The sequence below is a fragment of the Amblyomma americanum genome, chromosome 9 (assembly GCF_052857255.1).
Source record: "Amblyomma americanum isolate KBUSLIRL-KWMA chromosome 9, ASM5285725v1, whole genome shotgun sequence".
Taxonomy (NCBI): domain Eukaryota; kingdom Metazoa; phylum Arthropoda; class Arachnida; order Ixodida; family Ixodidae; genus Amblyomma; species Amblyomma americanum.
In genome coordinates, this window is record NC_135505.1 from 98,350,500 (window position 1) to 98,373,059 (window position 22,560).

General features: G+C 47.1%; 1 protein-coding gene and 1 pseudogene across 5 annotated transcripts in view; one reads left to right on the forward strand and one right to left on the reverse strand.

The window, feature by feature from the left end:
* Positions 1-22,560, reverse strand: part of LOC144103840 (atlastin-1-like) — a 93,646-nt pseudogene that overhangs the window by 38,703 nt on the left and 32,383 nt on the right. The window lies entirely within an intron of this gene.
* LOC144103839 (atlastin-1-like) overlaps positions 15,088-22,560 on the forward strand; it is a 30,805-nt gene continuing 23,332 nt past the window's right edge. The window contains exon 1 of one of the 4 annotated variants that reach the window (XM_077636541.1): positions 15,088-15,227. Coding sequence is in view for 2 of the 4 variants with exons in the window: in XM_077636542.1 (XP_077492668.1) it covers positions 15,222-15,223 (2 nt within the window). In the remaining 2 variants the exon portion in view is untranslated. Of the gene's footprint in view, positions 15,228-16,330; positions 16,483-22,560 lie in introns of those variants that run through there. The other 3 variants (XM_077636542.1, XM_077636539.1, XM_077636540.1) reach the window with 3 other exon arrangements.

Genomic DNA, 22,560 nt, shown 5'->3' on the forward strand with positions numbered 1-22,560 from the left:
CAAATAATTTATAATCCACCTTACTATTGTACGGTTATAGTAAGGCAAGAAAATTTATGTAACTGCAATGCATGAGCAACGGTGTCAAAAGCTTTCCGGAAATCCAAAAATATGCAGTCTACCTGAAATCCGAGGTCAGAAGAGTAAAAAAAAAACTCTGCCAGTTGAGTCGTACATGATAAGCCAGGCCTGAATTCATGTTGAGCATTCGAAAAAAAAATTATTGCTTTGAAGGTGTTTCATCATAGCGCTGTATATAATGTGTTCGACTGTTTTGCAACATACACATGTTAGAGGAATATGCCTGTAGTTTTCTAGTACACTTTTCGTACCGTGTTTATGAATAGAACGACTTGGGCTACCTTCCACTCTGCCGGCAATGAAATGGTATTTAATGATTACTTAAACAGAGTCACTAAAAATGTGCAATTTCTTGTGAGCAGGACTTAATACCGGCGACGGAATGCCATCAGGACCGCCAGCCGATTTGTTGTTCAGATTGGAAATAAGTTTGAGAACACCGTTATATATGACAGTAATCATAGGCATATTTTCGTAGAATATTTCTTGTATTTCAGGCAGTTTGCCAGTGTATGTCTCAGGAAAAAACACGTCTAAAATAGGAATTCAGACACCAAGCCTTCTCTTGATCATCAAGCACTGTTTTCTCACCAACCGATAAACTGGAGACAGTGGTGGCCTGTTTACTATTTACTTTAACAAATGTCCAAAATACTTAGGATTAACCGTGAACTTTACGTCAAGCAATGAAATACAAGTTTGTTTGTTTACTTTTGTTTCTCCTTAATTTTTTATTTCACGTGGCGCATTTCCTGGAAAACAGACTGATTGCGAATCTTTAAATACGAAGCACACAGGCGGCGTTTCTTGATAATTAGCAAGCGAATTTCCTTATCCACCCAAGGCTTATCATTCCGGCGCCTAGTCGTCAAAAGTTTGGACGGTATGTATTTTGTAATTAAAGCCCTTACTTTATCTCTGATAAGAACCCAAGCTTCATATGTGTCTACTGATTGGCTGATCTCATAAAAAGAAAGTTCTCGTGATAAAGACGTGTAATCCACTCGGTCGTAGAAAAAACCTTTCTAGGATATTGTTGCGGGAAAGGATATATTTACAACTATGTACACCAGCGAAGCAACAGCTATGAGCGGCACTCAGAACACAGAACTTCGTTGTCGTCTTCGTCTTCGTCCACCCGTTCACTCGCTCAGTCTCGTCGTCGTCTTCCCGCTTCAGGACCCCCGGCTGATGAGACGCCGTCTCGGCGTTAAAGTGGCGACGTATGAACGACGTGATAAGGTTTTGGGCGGCAGGCATGGACGACGTCGGTGGAGGGGCCGGAGGACGATGGCGAGCACGCAAGGGGTGCAATTTCATAGTTCACGTCGGTGACACGGCGCACCACACGGTAAGCGCCCAGGTAGTGAGAAAGGAGCATCTCGGAGAGACCGACGCTGCGTGACGGCGTCCAAGGAGGACGAGTGATCCGGGTTCATATTCGACCGCCCGGTGATGGCGGTCGTAGGCGGACTTCTGGGAAGCTTGTGAGGCACGGAGCCGACTACGGGCTATTTGGCGCGCCAGCGAGGCCTGAGCGATGGCGTCCTGAGCGTAAGCAGTGGTGGCGACTGAAGAAGACGGCATGAGTGTGTCCAAAGGCAAGATGGGGTGCCCACCAAAAAAAAGGTAGAAAGGGGAATAGCCGGTTGTGTCATGCCGTGAAGAGTTATATACAAAAGTCACATAAGGCAAGGCAGCGTCCCAATCCTGGTGGTCTGGCGAGACGTACATTGCTAACATACCGGTGAGCGTGCGGTTGAACCGTTCCGTAAGCCCGTTGGTTTGTGGATGGTAAGCTGTCGCGAGCTGGTGCTGCGTGGCACACGAACGAATAATGTCTTTAACCACTCTGGACAGAAAATAACGACCACGGTCGGTGAGCAGTTGACGAGGTGCGCCATGTTGAAGAATGATATATTGGAGAAGAAAATCGGCGACATCGGTAGCGCAGCTGGTAGGCAAAGCATGCGTGATGGCGTACCGAGTCGTATAATCAGTTGCGACAGCGATCCACTTGTTGCCGGAGAGGGACGCGGGAAAACGGCCAAGAAGGTCGAGGCCCACACGGTGAAAAGGTTCCGGAGGTACATCGATTGGTTGTAGGAGACCGGCAGGCAAAGTGGAGGGCCTTTTCCGACGTTGACACAGGTCGCAAGCGGCAACGTAACGCTTGACGGAACGATACAGGCCAGGCCAAAAGAAGCGGTGCCACAGTCGAGCGTACGTGCGGGACACGCCAAGGTGGCCGGCTGTCGGCAGATCGTGCAATTCTTCAAGGACAGAAGAGCGTAGATGTTGGGGTATGACGAGCAGCAATGGCGGCCCTCGGAGCGTAGATTGCGGCGATACAAAATGCCATTCGGGAGCACATAATGTTGCAGAGACGGAGATCGGTTTGCAGAGCGGAGGCCATCAAAGATAGGGCGTAGAGATGAGTCGTGGCGCTGTTCGTTGGTGATATCGGTGAGAGCAGTGATAGCTAAGAGGCAGGGCAGGGTCTCAGCGTCTTCTAGGTCAAGTGGCTCCACAGGGTACCGGGATAAACAGTCAGCGTCCTGGTGGCGACGACCGGACTTGTACACTACAGAGTATGAATATTCTTGGAGGCGCAAAGCCCAGCGACCAAGGCGACCGCTGGGATCTTTTAGTGAAGACAGCCAACACAGAGCGTGGTGATCAGTGACAACAGCGAATGAGCGGCCGAGAACAGGTACGGGCGGAATTTAGCTACAGCCCAGACAAGGGCGAGACACTCGCGCTCAGTAATGGAGTAATTTTGCTCTGCGGCGAAAAGTAGGCGGCTGGCATAAGCGATGACGTGTTCTTGTCCCTGTTGACGTTGGGCTAGCACGGCACCGATCCCATATCCGGAGGCGTCGGTGCGAACCTCTGTGGGAGACGACGGGTCAAAATGGAATAAGATGAGCGGAGAGGTTAGCAATTGAACGAGGGAGGAAAATGAGTGCTCTTGAGCAGGGCCTCAGCTAAAGGGGATGTCGTTCTTAAGAAAGTCGGTCAGGGGGCGAACGATGCCGGCAAAATCTTTGATAAAACGGCGAAAATACGAGCACAAGCTGACAAAGCTGCGCACATCTTTCGACGACCTAGGAAGAGGAAAGTCCTTGACGGCTTGAATTTTGACTCGATCTGGGCGGACACCAGAAGCATCAACCAGGTGTCCGAGAATAGTGAGTTGGAGGCGACCGAATTTGCATTTCGATGAGTTCAGCTGGAGTCCGGCGTTACGGAACACTGTCAGAATACTGGAGAGGCGTTCGAGGTGTGTGGCAAAAGTAGGCGAGAAAACCACAACATCGTCAAGGTAGCAGAGGCAGGTCGACCACTTAAAGCCGCGAAGAAGGGAGTCCATCATTCGTTCAAAGGTAGCCGGCGCGTTACAGAGTCCGAATGGCACGACTTTAAATCGGTATAAGCCATCAGGCGTTACGAAGGCGGTCTTTTCGTGGTCCTTTTCATCAACGGCAATTTGCCAGTACCCCGATCGAAGATCAATTGAAGAGAAATATTTGGCGCCGTGGAGGCAATCTAATGCATCATCGATCCTCGGGAGAGGATATACGTCCTTTTTTGTGATGCGGTTTAGGTGCCGGTGATCAACGCAGAAGCGCCAGATGCCGTTCTTTTTTACCAGGACAACTGGTGAAGCCCAAGGGCTTGACGAGGGCTCATTGATGTCTTTTGCGAGCATCTTGTCCACCTCTTGATTGATGACGGTGCGTTCAGCGCTGGACACGCGGTACGGACATCTGTGGATAGGAGCGGCATCACCAGTGTTTATGCGATGCGTCACTACAGAAATACGAGCCAAAACACGGGCATCAAAGTCGAAGATGTGAAAAGATGATAAAAGGCACCTAATATTGTGAGCTTGCATCGGCGGAAGGTCAGAAGAGATCATGTCGGCGTAGTCATCCGTTGGTTCCTCGGTTGATGTGGCCGCAGGCAACAGGCTTTGATGAGTTGAAGGTAAGCAGCTGTCCACCACTGATATGACACATTCGGCAGCCGGGCAGAGCGTGGCGAGTGAGATGCCTTGCGGGAGCGGTTGGATAGACGAGCGAAAGTTCAGAACCGGAAGGTACGCTCGGTTGGCCGACATTGTACAGACAGTGTGCGCAAGCGCAATACTTCGCGAGAGGGTGACGTCAAGGTCCGGGGTGACTACGTAGGGACCATCAGGGACAGGAGGAACAGATGAGAAAGAAATGTAAGTGGCGGCTTTAGGCGTTAGACGGACAAAGTCGACGGCACAAAGGCGAGGTACAACTGGGGACGGTGACTCAGCAGAAAGGGGAAGGTCAAGCTGGACAACACTGGTGGCGCAGTTGATGAGGGCTGAATGCTCAGAGAGGAAGTCGAGGCCAAGAATGACGTCATGAGGGCATTGGTCCAAAACAGAGAATAGAACGGGTGTATGGCGGCCGGATATGGTCACACGGGCTGTGCAGAGTCCAACCACAGGAGGCGTTCCGCCGACGGCAACGCGGCGGAACGCCGGTGCTCTTCAGATTACGCGTGGTGACCGGGACCTGACGAACGGACGACTGCGAGAGCGCGTGACTACGACAAATCGATGAGCTATTTCCTTTAATATTTTGAGAGCTTAGATTTAGGCTAGTTTTAGATCTGTGCTAGTTAGGTGAAGTGCTCGCGAAAGAGCAGGTCAGTGACCTAACGGCCGGGCCTTTTCCGACTGACAGCTATAGATCTGCAGGGCTCATTTGTGAGGCAGGTAGTTAGTATTCCTTTAGTTAGTAGAAGACAGGTAGTTAGTATTCTTTTATACGTGATTGGCTTTAGCGGTAGGCAGAATTTTATTTGAGCACGTGGTTGCAAGTGGGTTTTTTTTCTTCTCTAGCATTTTGTGGTAGGAATAATAGAGTGCTGCTAGGATGGTCAAGCAACTGAAGGTTAAATGCAAGGAGTGTGAAACGTTGGTGAATCTGAAAGAAACGCGGTTCGAATCTGTAAAGGAAGTCGAAGGCGCGGATTTTATGTGCAAATGCTGCGTATTAGGTGCACGCCTGGACAGGGCTGACGAAGCAAACACCAGCCTAGCGCTACGTATGGAGGCCCTAGAAAAAGAGCTGCAGGTAGAGAGGGCAGAGAAGCGCAAACTCCAAGATCAGCTTTGTGAGTTGTTGAACGCAAAAATGGCTGACACCGCCAAGCGAAGTGACATTGGCGGACATTCCAGCGCCAGCCACGTGGATGGGGCCTGTGCTGGCATGGACAGCGATAAGGAGTTAGGTCAGGCGGGTTCAGACAGGAACAGCTACGCACACGTGGCAGCTAGGAAGTCTGTTGGAGATGGAGAGAAGGGGAACAAGATAACTTCCAGGAATGAGGTCGCAGCCACAGATAAGAGGCGGCATAATAAACCGAAAGTTAGGATGGAGGAAGCGAGTGCCCAAGTACTTATCGCTGGTGAATCAAATATGAGTAGGTGCAAAAGAACTATTATGGAGCGTGTAAAGGGTGATAAGCGGGTAGCAGTCGGGGCATTCCCAGGCAGGAAAATGGACGCAGTACTGAGCGAAACAAAAAACGAACTTTCTAAGAATGTTGAAGAGCGCAATTTGGTAGTGATAGCGGCGGGACTAAATTATGTCTTGAATGGTGAAGCCGCAAAAGTAGCGGAAAGATTAGCGGAGGGAGTTGACGATTTAAGGGCGATAGCACAGCAAGTCCAGATCGTGGTGTGCACAGTGCCGGAAGTGCAAGGACGGAACGGAGAAATTGCCAAGGACGTTGTGGCTGTTAATCGGGAGATATGGAAGTTAAGCCAGGAGAAAGGCTTTGAACTGGCAGACGTAAACAGGGAAGTGCATAGAGCAGGCTTTGGCAGAGGCTTTACACGAGATGGCACCCAATTTAATAGAAGGCTAGGAGCCGAGATCGGGTGGCGCCTCGCAGGCCGGGCAGTAGCTTTTTTAGAGGGTCCACTGCGTCTCAAGACATAGGGGTAGGTAGAAGCAAAGTAGAAAGTGCAGCAATGAAGGCTGACACCAATAAAATGGCCACTAGGAGGTTCAGGAAGAAAACTACAAAAAAGAAATTTAACACTAGGTTCAGGTACCTAAACATACAAGGCGGTAGAAAGAGAGCGAAGTGGTTAGAGATAGAACAGCAGTTGAAGGACGAAGAAGTAGGTGTATACGCGCTATGCGAAACACATCTCAGGGATATAGAAGACCCACCATATATTGATGGCTACGTCTGGGAAGGGAACAACAGAACAACAACGGAGAGGAAGGGAGGAGGAGTAGGTATGCTGATACATCAATGAACAAATTGGCAAAGAATAAAGTCTACTTGCAAAGAACATGTCTGGGTATCGGATACAATTGCCGGTAAAAGGACATGGCTAGGAGTAGTTTATTTAGGGACAGGGGACAAATGCAGGCAAGAGAACACGGATCTAGTTAAGTGTTTCAACGACCATATAAAGCAGTTTGGAGAAGGCGACAATATTATTCTGTTGGGGGACATGAATGGCCACATCGAGGATCTGGATAGATACACAGATTATAACGGGAAGTTGATGCTAGACTTCTGTGAGCGACACAACCTAGTTATTGTAAATAGAGAAACTAAGTGTTAGGGACAAATCACGTGGGAATCCCGTAACAGGCAAACGACCATTTACTACTGGTTAATCTCGCAGGGGATATATAGCAAGCTCGCAATGTTGGAAATAGACGAAGAGGGGAAGTACAGTCTCGGTAGTGATCATAAACGTATTAGTCTACAGTTTGGAGCCCTGCTCAGAAGAGAAATGAAGGGGAGTCAAACAGAGTGCGGAAAATTAAATGACGAACAAATAGCGTGTACCCGCCGCGGTGGCTCAGTGGTTAGGGCGCTCGACTACTGATCCGGAGTTCCCAGGTTCGAACCCGACCGCGACGGCTGCGTTTTTATGGAGGAAAAACGCTAAGGCGCCCGTGTGCTATGCGATGTCAATACACGTTAAAGATCCCCAGGTGGTAGAAATTATTCTGGAGCCCTCCACTACGGCACCTCCTTCTTCCCTTCTTCTTTCACTCCCTCCCTTGTCCCTTCTCTTACGGCGCGGTTCAGGTGTCTAACGATATATGAGACAGATATTGCGCCATTTCCTTTCCCCCAAAACCAATTATTATTAACAAATAGCGCAAATAGCGGCGTGCATAGAGGAAGCAATAGAGACACACCCCATGAAAAAGTGGGATTATAAAAAGTTGGAACTCCTCGTTAGTACAAAAATAAAACAAGTAAAAGGAGTAAACCGATGGAGGGGAAAGTGGAAGCCACGAAGTTGGTGGAATAAGGAAATTAGGGAGGCCATCGAACAACGACGGTTGGCATCACGGGAACACAGAGAAGCAAAAAGGGCGCAGTTATCTGAAGAGGAAATAGGCCGAAAATGGGAATCTTATCGACAAAAGAAACAGCAAGTGCGGGTCCTCGTCCAGGCTAAAATAAAGCAGTCCTCTGATCGCTTGCTGGCTGAAGTTCGCGATGCAACTAAAGGGGGGCCAAGAAAATTCTGGAACCATATAAGCTGGCTGGGCAAAGCGAATCACAGAAAGCAGGAACAGATTCACGATGCAAAGGAAAATGTTTAGAGGAATATGACGCTGTGAACTACATTTCATCAGTTTTAGCTGAGTCATTTAAGAAAGGCAATAGAGTAATCACCCCAAATGAGGGAGCAACACAGGAACGCACAATAGAAAACAGCGTGGAACTGACGAATCTTAACTTGAAAAAGGCGTAAGCAAATATTCCAAGATGTACGTCCGCAGGGATCGACAAAATTCCAATCAAGCTAATTAATGAATTTGGCCCAAGAGGCAAGGAAACGCTGATAAAAGTATTGGAGGCAGTCATAACGAATCAGCAAATTCCGCGCAGCTGGAAACAGGGTAAAATGAATTTGATTCATAAAGGAAAAGGCAATGAGACGAACATAAAATCCTTCCGACCGATTACGATAACATTAGTTACATACAGTCTGGCGATGCAGGCGGCGAAAATAAAAATGCAGTCATGAGTAGAAAGTAATAGAATACTCGGAGAACTTCAGAACGGGTTCAGAAGTGGTAGGCGCTTAGATGATTGCCTGTTCGTGCTTACCCATTGCATAGAAATAGCTAAGGCGGAAAACAGACCTCTGTATTTGGACATAAGCGGTGCATACGACAACGTGAACAGGGAACTCCTGTGGAACATATTAAAAGGTGAAGGTGTCAGTCATGAGGTAATTAATTTTCTACAGGAAATATATCGAGAAAATGAAGTTGAAATAACATGGGAAGCAATTAACAGTACAACTGTCCAGATACACAAAGGATTAAGGCAAGGTTGTCCTCAATCACCGCTGTTGATCATGCTTTATATGATAAGTATGGAAAGAAGGCTACAAGGAAGCAATCTAGGTTATGATCTGTCATACACATTAGGCGGAAAGGTTGTTGAGCAACGACTACAGGGTTTAATGTATGCGGACGATATTGTACTCTTAGCAGATAGCCAGGAAGGTTTGCAAACTTTGGTGAATTGCTGTGGAGACGAAGGAGACAGTCTAGGTTTCAGTTTTAGCGCAACTAAGTCAGGTGTGATGGTTTTCAACGGCACAACTGGTCAGGAGCATACAATACAAGGCCATGAAATACCCCGAGTGGCCGAATACAAATATCTCGGGGTATGGGTAAACAACGGGCATATGTACACAGAAAAGCACGAAAAGTCTCTCATAGCAAAAGGGCGAAGAGATGCCGGGATAATGAAACATAGGGCATTGGGGGGGTACAACAGGTATGAAGTCCTCAGAGGTATTTGGAAAGGAATAATGGTACCGGGGCTTACTTTCGGGAAGGCGGTTCTATGCTTAAGGGCTGAAGTTCAGTCGCGATTAGAAGTAAATCAGAGAACTGTCGGAAGATTAGCACTGGGTGCCCACGGGAAAACCACAAACGAGGCAGTACAGGGGGATATGGGTTGGGCAACGTTCTAAGCACGAGAAGCTCAGAGTAAAGTAGTATACGAAGAACGCCTGAGGAAATTGGATGATAACCGGTGGGCAGCTAAGGTATTTAAATACCTGTACAGAAAGAGCGTTGACACACAGTGGCGGAAACGAACTAGAAAGCTGGCCAGTAAGTTTGCCAAAGACTAGGAAGGAGAGAGAAAGAGTATTAAACGACAGGTTAAAAACGTCGAAGGTAAAATTGGATATATTCAATGGAAAAGAAGCATAGTGTAGAACTATATCGATGCTGGAAAAGACAGATCAGGAAGGAAACGTTTTATGATAACTCAAGAGGCAGTGCCCTCCTCTTTGAAGCTAGGTCAGGGTGTCTTAGAACGCGCAGCTACAAAAAGAAATTTAACGAAGAAGATGACACATGTGCTGTGTGTGGTAAATCGGTAGAAACAATAGAACACCTCATTCTAAAATGTGATGGTATTCATTCCGATGTCGATGCAGACACAGTCACTCTTCCTGAGGCTTTAGAGTTTAGAGATAACAATAGTCATGTAAATAAATCTGCGGTGGAAATTAACAAAGAGCGATTGGAGGATTGGTGGTACAAAAGCAGAGGGGTGACGTAAGTTTTAAAGTGTAGGAAGACGTTGTTTTTTTTAAAGGAAAAGGCGAATTGTAGTAACAACTTACAGGAGAGTAAACAAAAATAAAGGAAAAAAACTCAGCATAGTGGCAACAACCACTGCCACGTTTCAAAGGGGATGCTCCTACCTTCCATCCATCCATCCATCCGCGGAGAATGGCTGTGGGTGCAGGGGTGAGTACATTTCTGAGGCGGCGTCGGAGGGTTGAACTCATGACGGACACGTGCGCGCCCGTATCGATCAGGACTTTCACAGGGACTCCATCTACTTGAATAGCGAGCAAATTTTGGTGGGCGAGGAGGGCTAAGCGAGGATTTTGGGACTGGGGCTGTACTGCAGCATCACCTCCAGACACTGCAGTGTCTAATTTTCCGCTTGCGAGCGTACGTAGGGGCCAGGAGAGGAGCGACGGCTAAGGGGCGAACGAGACTGCCAACGCAGGGGGGACGGGGAGCGGCTGGGGCGGGAAAACTGGCCGTTGACTGTAGCACTCTGCCGGGCTGGAGGGGCCGTGAAGTGGCTGGGCTGTTCGTCGTTGCGGTGAAAGCTGAGAGGATTGTATGCGCTACGACGGGACCAATAATTACGACAGTGACTGGAGATGTGGCCAATGCGGTGGCAGAGGAAACAAATGGGCCTGTCGTCGGGTGTCCGCCAGTCGTTAGGGTTACGTCGACGTGGAGCGAAGTAGGAGCAATCGCAGTGATGTCGGGTGGGGATGAAGGACGTACGGAGCTGACGGGTTGGAGGCCAAGATTTGCAAGCACTTGACGGACAATGGCTTGTACCATAGAGATGGTGGGCAAGTGGTTGTCACCATCACGTAGGTGCAGGGAGGCAGGGGTCATGGCTTCGAGTTCGCGTCGAATGATGCGGGTCACATTTTCTGGAGGCGCAGGAGTTTGCCGGTGCAGCAGGGCTTCACATGAGGAAGTGGCAGCCGTGTTGGGGAGGCGTGTGTACGGCTGGCTAATATGACTGCTTTTAGCTTCCTCGAAGCAGCGACATTCCTTAATTATGTCGTCGACTGTAGTGCAATTCTTTTAGACGAGCAGGTTGAAGGCATTGTCGGCGATCCCTTTCAACACGTGACCCACTTTGTCAGATTCGGGCATGTTATTGTCAACTTTGTTGCAAAGGGCCAACCCGTCCTGAATGTACGAAACATAGGATTCCGTACAAGTTTGAGCTCGGGATGCAAGGTCCCTCTTAGCGGCGAGTGTTCGGCCGAGCGGCCGTCCAAACAGGTCGCGCAGTTTCTGCTTGCAGACGTCACAGCTGGTCAAGTCATCTTCGTGAGTCTCGTACCAGACTCGGGCGGTGTCTTTTAGGTAGAAAATGACATTGGCGAGAATAAGGGTTGGATCCTAGCGGTTGTATGTACTCACGCGTTCATACATCTGGATCCAGTCGTCCACGTCAACGTTGTCGGTGCCAGAAAATGTCCCAGGGTCACGAGGAGCAGAAAGAACGGGTGAAGGCATGGCCGATGGTGACGTTTGCTGGCAGGCGTCCTGGGTCATGATGAGCGAAGGCAGCTGTCGGCCGCTTTGGAGCTCCGTCGTTGGTAGACGTAGGTGAAAGGCGCACCTCCACCAAATATGTTGCGGGAAAGAATATATTTACAGCTATGTACACCAGCGAAGGAAAAGCTACGAACGGCACTAAGAACACTGTCAGAACTTCGTTGTCATCTTCGTCCACCCGTTCACTCGCTTAGTCTGGTCGTCGTCTTCCGCTTCAATATATATGGGCTGATCTAACTAAAGCGGCACTACACGTGGCAAAAACGCAATCTTTATGACACCAGGGATGGCGGCTACATTTTCGATCAACGACTCAGAGCTAGCGAAAAACATATCCAAAGTGCTGGCAGAAAAAATGATCTCGCGCGTGCATTCGGACGCGTATTGGGTTAAGTCATTAGTTGTAATAAACTCTGAAAAGGTTACAGATAGGGCAGTACAACCTGCGAACACAGGCTTCCCATTTTACACTCAACAGCAGGCATCTTAAAGTCACCCCCAAATATATATTTAGTATTTACGGTAGTTAGGAAGTTTGATAGCTCGGTAAATAATTCCGGATTACAAGAACTAGGAGGCCGGTAAAAAGACCCAACAGAGAGGTTGCAATGCACAACCCCATGCATATACCCTATTTCTGCAGAAATGGCAGTCTGTCCCATTGAATAAAAGTGGACCGAAGGTAAAAGCTTAAAAGTTCTATGAAGCCAATGCTCGACGTACCCGAAGCATTGCACCCGGCATTTGTGATTTATTTCTAGCCAAAATTGACAGAGGCCTTTGTAGCCGCCTTGCTAACTCAAAAGTAACAAAAACATTTAGATATGTTGACGATTATTTAATATTCCTTGACTGTGATTTTGGGTCCTTCGAATCACTTGTCACTAACACACTAAACGTAGTACGTACAGACTAATCGCCTCTTATCATTACCCATGAATTGCCATCAGAGGACAGTCTCCGCTTCCTTGATATCAGGCTTTTATTTCAAGACGATCAGATTTACTGGAAATACGAACCACGTGCCAACAAGGCACTGCTCTCGTACGACTCTGCGCACTCCAAACTTGCCAAGAGGGACATTGCCAAGTTATGCTTTACATATGACATGAAAAAAAATCCTGCTCTCAACTAATGACCGAACGTTTTGCTCAACAAGTACAGAGGCTAATTGAAGCCGGTTTTCCTAAGCATATCCTTGTAAGTGTTGCCGAAACGCTTCTAAAGGAGATGTGTTACCCTCATGTTCTGCCACCGTCCCATTCACTGAACGAACAGAAACTGGCTGTGATTCCGTCACTCACGGCTTGTCCCACCGCTTGAAGAAGATTGGACAACGGGCCAAATTTAAAGTCATTTTTTCAGCTCCAGAGAAGCTTCAGAAACTTTGCAAATTGACAAGACCAGGATCTGCTACAAAAAGTGGGTGCAAGATGAATCATCAAACTAAGTTCATTAAATGTACGGAATCCATTGTGTACAGCATACCATTGACCTATGGAAAGAAGTATGTAGGTCAAAGTGGAAGGTGCTTAAATGAGCGCCTTCGTGAACATCGTTATAATGTTAAAGTAAATAAAGGTGGTTTTTTAGATGCGCACTGCATAAAATGCGAATCCGAGTGTAAACCTCTTTTTTCAAGCATGCACGGTCACTGCCAAAAACACTTGCAAACTCACGCGAGAAATAATTGAAGCAGAAATGAAAGATAGTTTAGATGATAAGTGCATAGCGAAACCCTCTGTTGGGCTATCTCGTAAGGAATTAGATTACCTCAGATGCCACTAACAATTGACGGTCTGCCTCGCTTGCGCAATGTATCGCCATGTAATATATATCTACAGGCCCTCTCCCGCAATAAACTGTTGCAAGTTAGCGCTCGTGTGTGCTCTTTCATGTCCTTGTCTGCTGTTGCGCATTTTATACGTCGTAAAATGTGAAACAACTAAAGAATTATATTTATTTTCCCGTCTGTCGCGCATCAAGCATGCTTACAGGTATGTTCATTTCTGCTATAAACCTACCATAAATTAAGCGCCCTCTGTGTCCCTAGTGTCTTCGTACGCTCGCACTGTGCCGTTTTAAAAAGCATGAACAACCAACTAGCACGCACCTCGACTCTTCTACGTTACCAGGCTCCTGCGTGGCATTATACACCGAACTCAAAAGCGTCGACTTACTTGTAGGGTAGAAACAACGAGGACTTCAGAGCGTGCGCACTTCAATACCGGCTGCGTGCAATGTGCCCCACACCGCTTCTAGGTGGAGTCACGAGCGCCGAGCAAAAAGTGGAAGAGGCGGGAGTTTTCCGCCGCCGTAGCTCTGTCTCCCTCCGCCCAAGAAGCTAAATTCTCCCAGAGACCCATTCTGCAAAATAGTTCTCCAAGATCTAGCTCGAGCTGCGTATTCGCCCAAACATGATATTTCAAGCAAACGAGTCGAATTTATGTGCTCTGCGTTTGGAAACGGCGTTAATAGCGAGACTTCTGGCGCTTCCACACAGAGATCCGCCAAGCCGATAGGCTGTATGAGGCCCCGTGCATGAAACAGAAATTTTTCCCCCCAAGCAGAAATGTGGCCCCCGCGAGAAGGAAAGGGAAAGATCAATGAAAAAATGTCAGCTGATTTGCGTAAATAGGCGAAATGCAGATACATGCGCTAACATGACGTCAATTGCCGGTTGGAGCTACGACCTACTAGGTGGCACCAGGTTACCACCTAATTACCACCCCACGTTTTCCGTTTACCTACTGCGCAAGCATCATTCGAGTCACATTCTCCTCCTAACCGCTGCTGCTCATTACGCTTAGGTCGGTGCGCCTGGGGGCGGTGCCGCCAAATTAGCGCCCCAAGTTCTCGCTGGTTACAATCGGCTGCACCTTGGCAAGTAAGCTACCCGCTGGGCAGGTGAGAAGTGGCACAAGGCAGATGCTATGGCAGGTGTTGCCATCAGGGGACGTGGGCTGCTTGGTTTGGGTTGCGACCCAAGTTGATCTTCCCGAGCAGCGTCTCACGATTAAATGGGTGCTGCCTGACAGTGGGCAGGTTGCTCAATACCCGGTGGCAAGCTGAGCAGCCTGCCACAAAACCGGCTTGAGACAGACAGAAAGACGCACACAACGCCCAAAGGCGGGGAATGGCCACTATAAGTGCTAGCGCACTAAAAAGCAGGCGGATGGCATAGGTAACTGACGGATGGCATAGGTAAATGAATGGTTGAAAACATATAGACATGTAAATACAAGCGAAAGGCCCGACTCATGAAAGTAGGGCTGGCATCTAAAAGGGTGTGATAAGCGCCTAGGATTCGTTGTTTGGCCGCTGGGTTGCCAGTTTACAGCTGTAGTTAATGTCAGGACAGCGCGAAAGGAACAAGGACGAGAGAGGCACAAGAACACAACTACAGCTATGAACCAACTAGCACAAACCACGGAGATGTGGCCCAAGCCAGGGCACTTCTTGCCAGTTTACATTCCCTGTTCTAGGCAGCCGAGTGTTAGAAGGTTAAGCCACGCGGCAAAAAGCGTCGGTTGAGTGATACGCTAGAGACGCTGTCCCTCGGCGCCGTCTGAGCGATAGCGATTCATCACTTGCCACGGTGCTCCTACTGATAAGGCGACGGCGTATTTTCGGTGGCGACAAAAGGCTATCTCGATATGCGCTGCTCGGAGGCGCTGGGAATTGGACGGATGTTCCTGGTTGACGGTATCTATAGACCTTCAAGCACGTATTTTCTGGGACCGGAAAGAAACTATAAAGCTACAATAAATTATTTCACTCGTCAGCAGAAGAAATTGGTCAGAAAAACAGCGCGGCAAACACAGCGTCGGCTGCAATTTGTTTTGCAAAGAAACCGGAGCCGTCACAAGCGTAGCAAATCTAAACAAAACACGACCTCGCCGAATTGGCGCGTACGTTTAGCACACGGTCCAGTTGGTGGAAGTTGGTGGTTATTTCTCCTCGCCACTTCTTCAAATGTAGGTGAGCTCCTTTTATTTTTATATTTATTTTTTGCTGATAACCTAAGGGCCCTTGCGAGTATTGCATAGGGCACTCCAACGAAGAAAAACTCTAGATAATAGCTATAAAACGCAAAGTACTAAAAATAAGAGTATTGAGGCAAAAACGCCACCAGCGTGACACAAACAAGCGGGACTAGGTACAAGGAATCGAGAGAAATACATATCTAAGGTGCAGAAATACAGCAGAACTTTAAGAAAGGCGACAAGAATCACGCAGCCATGTGTATAGCACTTGCTTTTACGTATGCGAGCCGCCAAATTATTGTTAAGTTCTGTGCCGTTTCTGGTTCTTGCTACAGTTCTTTGATGCATGAACCAAGGCAGACACATTCAGCATTGATCTAGTGCAGTATGGCTGCAGTCATAACGGTAGAGCCGCCACTTGTAGTCCACTTTCACATGAATGGCTGTCGCACGCGGGCACAGTCTTCGCCGTTGCTGTAAGGATTTATGCATCATTTTCTGGGGCTCCGAAAGGATAGCCATGTCTCGAGGGCACTGAAACACCAAACTTACTTTGTAACAGGGTAAGCTGACGGGCCAGTTCGTATTCCATGATATTTCAACAGAGCATGCTAGAATTTGTAACCAACAAGTCCCGTCTACCGTCTCGACTACTAAGCACAAGCTGGGGTATTTGAATCTATTTTAAACTGCATAGTAACATTTCATGACTGCTCTGCGAGTGCTATCTGCACTACAGATCCAAATGCACTAAATCAGTAATCCCTCTCTTATCGACGCCCTCGGAGCATTTGGGTGCAATGCACTGGCGGCAGACGGTTGCACTAGAGGCGAAGCCGAGCGTCTGCTCTTTTCTTATCTGAAAACAAGTCCCTCCTCTTGCCGTTTATCCTGTGTGGTTGCGACGGCGTTTGAACACTGCTCGGAACTGCTTTCTGGTTGTGCAGCTGGCGAGTGTTTAGTGGTTGTTTTTTGCTGCTCTTTCCTAAAGAGCTTCATAGCTGAACGGAGATTTTGCGTTCGTCTGAGAAGCGATCTCATTCCGTTTTTGTAAATTCCAAGAGCTGCTTGTGTTAGGATCTTCGGAACTACATTTTCACGCGCATTAAGGCAACGCCTCGACTGAAACACATATCCCACTTTACGCGCGTTTCTTCCGCGTCATTCTGCGGAGAGCAGTCGGCAGGGTTTGGCGGAGTCGCTGGTTCAAGTGCGCGAGGTGTCCAGCCCTGTGCGTTCTATCGCTTCAAGTACGTCAACGCTTTTCAAATTTTTGCAGTCCTTCAGGGCAGCCTCGGAACCTCATTTGGCTTGAATATATCCCCAGTTGGCTTGAAGTGGCAAGCATAACGATAGCGATTAATTGTCTTCGCTCAATGACCCCTTCTTTTTGAAGCAGAATAGTTAGCACAACTGTAAGGTCTTGTGCTTTTTAATATTCAATATCTCATAAAAGATTCACTGAGATGCCGGAATTTGTGTTTAGCTTGATAAAGTGCTAATACCTGTGGTGAGCGACCGCTGATCCGGATCATGAGAAGGAAATAACTAGACGAATAAAAATGGGGTGGAACGCATATGGCAGTTTTTGTCAGATGATGAATGGATATTTACCAAATCCCTCAAGAGAAAAGTACATAAAATTTGTATCTCACCAGCACTCACCTATTGGACAAAAACGTGGCGGCTAACGAAGAAGGTTCAGCTTCAGTTAAGGACAACGCCGCGAGGCATGGAAAAAAAATAGTAACGCTGATAGACCGGAGGCGGGTGGAGTGAGTGGGGGAACAAACCCGTGTGCTGTGCAATGTCAGCGCAGGTGAAAGAACCCACGTGATCGAAATTAAGCCCCATAAAAAAAAAGATACCCGCTGGTCCTTAAGTGTAACGCAGTGGATCCCAAGATAAGGCAAGCGTAACAGGGGGCGGCAGAAAGGTAAGTGGGCGCATGAGATGAAGTTTGCGGCCACACAGTGGACGCAGCTGGCAAAGGACAGGGTTAGTTGGAGAGCCATGGGAGAGGACTTTGCCCAGCAGTGGGCGTAGTCAGGCTGTTGATGATGTCTTGGCTTTTGTTGTATTTCGTGTCAGTTTATTTATCGATCACCGCTTAGATATTTCACTAAATATTGCCGTAGTATTTACAAGTATTGTCAGCGTACAAACCATTTTTTAAGAGAAATATTTGGTTGTCTTGTTAACAATGTAGCATGGCCTTCTTAAATCTGCGCTGGCCTTATTTTTTGCTTAGGAGCGAGTGCCCAAAGATAGAGCGTACGGGAATCTTTGTTCACATGGCATCTTTCTTTTTCCTTAAAAGAAAAATTTGAAGTACTTAATTATCAGGGCGCTAAAGGGATGACGAGAAAGAATAGAATGTCGCAAAAATGCTCTTTCTCACAAGTCGTGCCCCAAAATAGCCGCCAATCACACTTCTCTGCAGGCTGTCACATGGCTGGCATCGTCCAAAAAACAGTGCAGTGTCGGCCTATCACACGGCTGTGGGCACAATGACATTTCGTCTCTGCGAAAATTATACTGCGTGGCGTAATCAGTTCTCCATCAGTGAAGGCGGAAAAGATCAGGTGTTTTCTACTGCCCTTTCTATCTTACATATGTTCTATATTTACTTCTACTGTCTTGTTTCCCCTATGCACTCGTTGGCCTGAACGCAATTGAGTTCTTGAAATCGCTGTAGCCGGTATTGGCTGCATAAAAAGAAGAAATATGAAAGGCATACCTACTTCGCGTTTTAACTTAAGAAATTCCGATCCGAAATCAGTCTTCATATATGTCTTGAGGCTGTGATAACCTTAGCTGTTTATTAATGCCCGTGAAACAATTCGCAGTGGCGTACATTCTATGCTCATGCCGATTATATTCACGCGCAAGCAAAAACGTGTCCAGAAAACAGGGATTCATTGCGACTGCTGTGTGAAATCGATAGTTACAAGCACCAGGAAGGCTCGCGTGTGACTTTAACCTGCACATGCTTCCATGCACTCGCAGCCAGAAACATGCGTTAAGAACTCTGGAATTGTTCAGCCATTACTTGGTCATGCCGTAATAGAAAATGAGGCTTATAGTTCAATTTGGCAGTTCTTTTTTTCTTCAAGGCATTTTCGCTGTATAGCGTGTCCTTAAAGGCAAAAAGAGCCTATATTTCCTTCCAGAAACTTTAAAAATGGGCAAAGAAGGGTAGAGTTTTTTTTTTTTTTGGTCTAAGGAATTAGGAACTCGGATAATAAAGTGCTCTCTTCGTTATATGCCACGAGCCACTCTGCAGGCTATAGGTTGTCTGCCGAGGATTTAAAAAAGGCAAAAAGCTGGACTTTCATGCTTTTAATGGTGACGCAAAGCCGGAAAACCTAGGCAATGTAGTGCTTTTTATTGATGAAATGGAGCTCTGCGGGAAAATGCAGAATGGACCTAAGTTGTATGCGAATGATCGCATTTAACAATTGGGGAGACGGAAACAAGAAAATGTTGTCTGTCAGAAATAAACTGCAGGAAATGACGAATATAAACTATCCTGCTTGTGCCCGTGTTGCTCCTTATGTATACAATATGTACGCGCTGTTGGGGCTAAGTGACGTTAGCTTTCCGCTGCCGATATAAAGTTAGCAGGTTACCCCCTGCCGCGGCTGCTGTGTTTCGATGGCGGCGATATACAAAACACGTTTTGCTGGCCGGAGTCGCCGTACGTTGGAGACCCCAGTGATCCACACAAATTCGAAGGACTCCACTGTGATCTGTTCATAGCCTGAATGATTTCGGGATGATGAGCCATGAAATTATTTTTCTTTCCTTTTGTATCTGAACGAAAGGGCTGGGCAGCATCCACGTCCATTGAAGAACACGCCAACTCCACTGAATAACGGCGCATGGCTGACCACCGGCCTTATCTCATGGGCGGTTCCTACTTGCACGATCAAGGTTCCCGAGAAAACAAGGAGAGCCAGATTTTTTTAGAGGCGTGTGATTCAAGACTAATTTCTGACTTTTCGTTGCCAATCCAACAGAGCGGGCTGTAAAGAATGTTTTATTCAAACATCCCCAATTAATCTTTTTACTTGAAGGAAACAGGTAAGCATGCATGCGAACATCTTCGGTGGCCTTCTGTTTGCATGTGCAGCTCATAATCGTCTAAATAAGGAAGCGCACACGAATTGCTAACTACTCATTCCTTGCGGTTTCGATCTGGTTTTTCAGAAGAAAAAATTGCTGATGGCCTAGATCTGTTTGGCCAGGATATACGTTGCGAAAGCGCGGAAACTTCTGGATCGGAAGAGTTAATATATGAAACCCGTGCATTCACTACATGCGCCTTTATTCATGATTAAACTTTCAGCCGTTGTGGCGTGCTATTGAAGCCTCAGCAAGAATCGCGTTTTTGAAGAGGCATCACCTTCGAGAGCTCGGCCTTACTTTGGTTGAGCTACATGAGTTAGAAAGTATTAGCCCAGGTGCCTATGTAGAATATATCAGCCATAGTACTGGTATTGTCGAGGCTTTCTTATTATCGGAAGCTGTTTGGTGGTTGTGCGGGCACAAATGTGACACCAGATTGCAGTCACTTATTCGAATATTTGCCCCGACTTCACGATGAGCAGCGTGCTGTAGTGGACGGGCCTATCACTTTGGACGAAATTAAATCTGCCATTTCCGACCTGACGGCTCAGAAATCTCCAGGGCCAGATGGCATTACTAGCAAGTTCTATAAAACATTTTTCACTTGCCTAGCGCCGGTCTTGATGGAGGTTTTACAGGCTTCTTACGATGGTGGTTTTTTGCCCCCCGCTTTCTATTCTAGGCATACTATATTAATTCCAAAAAGCACAGAATCAAATCAGTTGAAAACTGTTGAGGGATATCGTCCAATTTCTCTCTGCATTGTAGATTACGAACTTTTTGCAAAGGTTCTTTGCAATCGTGTCCAGCTAGTTGTCACTCACTTAATAGGCACGCATCAGGTCTCCGGCATCAGAGGCCGCAGCATCCAAACCCATATTTATAATGCACGTTCAGTAGTGGAGACAGTATCAGATGAGATCGGACAAGTAGCTCTATATCAGATTGACCTTTCCAAGGCGTTTGATGAAGTGCGTCACGATTTCTTCTTTGCTGTATTAGGGCATGCAAATATTTGAGATGTTTTGCTTATGGGCATAAGACTGTGCTATAAGAAGTTCCACACAAAGCTAATTTTTAACCAAGAGCCAACCAAACCTACACCTTTGAAATTATCTGTTCGCCAAGGCTGTCCATTATCACCTTTGTTGTTCGCCCTGTATCTTGACCCATTTGCAGCAGTATTATTAACTGCACATCTATCAGTGGTTTCTCCCTGGCGCAGTGTTAAATTAAGATTTGAGCCTATTCAGATGATGTCGCCCTTTTTTGTTCTGACAAAAAGTGTGTGCTTGAGGCATTGCAGTTGACAGAACCGTTTTTCGAGGTATCCGGTGCGGCTTTTAATCTAGATAAATCCAAGGTGTTTTGGTTGGGCCACTGAGGTACAACGCCAAGTCATTTTGGTGGCATTAGCTGGAACTGCGGTATCCTTCACTACCTAGGGATTCCTCTTCACCAAATTCGCAACTGTGGAGCCTACTGGGATTCACAGATAGTCTCCATGAGGCGACAAACTCAGGCTTGGATGGGTAGGGAACTGCGAGAGTTGGCTCGGGCTCAAGTCTGCAATATTTTTTTTTATTTGCAAAACTTGCCTATGTGTTGCAGGTTGTCCACTGTGCGAGGAAGAAAGTGCAGGTGATGCGGAGAATATTTGCTACATTTGTATGGTGTTCCCAATGGGAACCCATGCGTCGCGATAACCTATTTATTTCTCTAGAGTCTGGTGGAATTAGCCTTCTTCACTTATTCGTGCATCAGCTTGTTTCCTCAAGCCACCTTTTTTAGTAGCTCTGCTTATTAGACGTCTCAGTGCTCATTTGCCTTTCCTATTTGCACCGACGGGACAATCTCGTGACGGGCCTTTATGTGGATTCCTTAATGAAGTTACTGACACCTTCAATTTCCTCACACCGACTGCAGCGGTGGCCAAGTGGTTGAGCATCCGCCTCGCATGCGGGAGGTGGGGGGCTCGATCCCCAGTGCCGCCGGGTACCCACCGGTGATACAATGGGTACAAGCTTTCCCTGCTCTGGTGCTCGGCTTCTTTAGGGTGAAATGCTTGGGAAATGGGTCTTAAAACCCACCTTGAGGAATGAAAAATACCTTGTGTCATGGCGCCTTTTGGCCGTAGATGCCCTTGCGCCATAAAAATCCATAATCATCATCATCAATTTCCTCACTGTTCGTTTTCATTTAGACTACCTGTATAGCCTCTCCAGAAGGCAGACGACTCAGGCACTTACAGAGCATTTCATTTCATTTTATTTCCTTAAAGGCCCCATGACTAGGGTATTACATATGGGGTGGGAACTGATAATAAAAAAGCATTCTTACAATTGTACATAATTCTTTACATTTTTAATGAATTTGGATGTACAGGTGATGGTGGAAATGTCGCCTGAAAGGCCGTTCCAGTCTTCATCTGTGCCGGGAAAAAAGGAATTGACGAAGGTGACAGTGCGGGAGAGGGGACGGGCCACGTGAAAATGATGACTGGTGCGGAGTGAAATGCGTGCTGGGGGAGGGAGAATATAAGGAGCGGTGCGCATAGGGCTATTGAAGATTTTAGGAAATAAAGATAAGCTGGAAGTGCGACGACGGAGTGATAAGGGCGACAAACCGGATGCCGTTTTCAAGGCGGAAACGCTAATGTCATAAGCATAGGATGCGTGAATAAACCTGGCCGCGCGATTTTGCACGGACTCAGGAGAATTAACGAGATAAGCTTGATGGGGATTCCGGACTGGCGATGCGAATTCCAACTTTGACCTAACGAACGATTTATATGCTAGTAACTTTATATGTTGAGGAGCGTGATGAAGATGTTGTTTTAAGAATCCTAACGTTCTGTTAGCTGATGATATTGTGTTAGTTACATGCAAACTCCCGGAAAGATCACTAGAAAGTGTTACGCCTAAATACTTGTAGGACTGAACTGGTTCTATGGACACATCAGAGATTACGTAGGAACGAATAAGAGGATTATGACGGCGATGGACAGACAAAAGCTTGCAACTTATGAGGTTTGAGTGTCATTAGCCATTGGTTACACCAGTTCTGGACAGCATTCAGATCACTTTGAAGAGATGCTTGGTTAGCGGGTTTAGAAACTGCACGATAAATTACACGGTCGTCAGCAAACATGCGTATATTAGAGGTGACTTTTGATGGCAAATCATTAACGTATAATA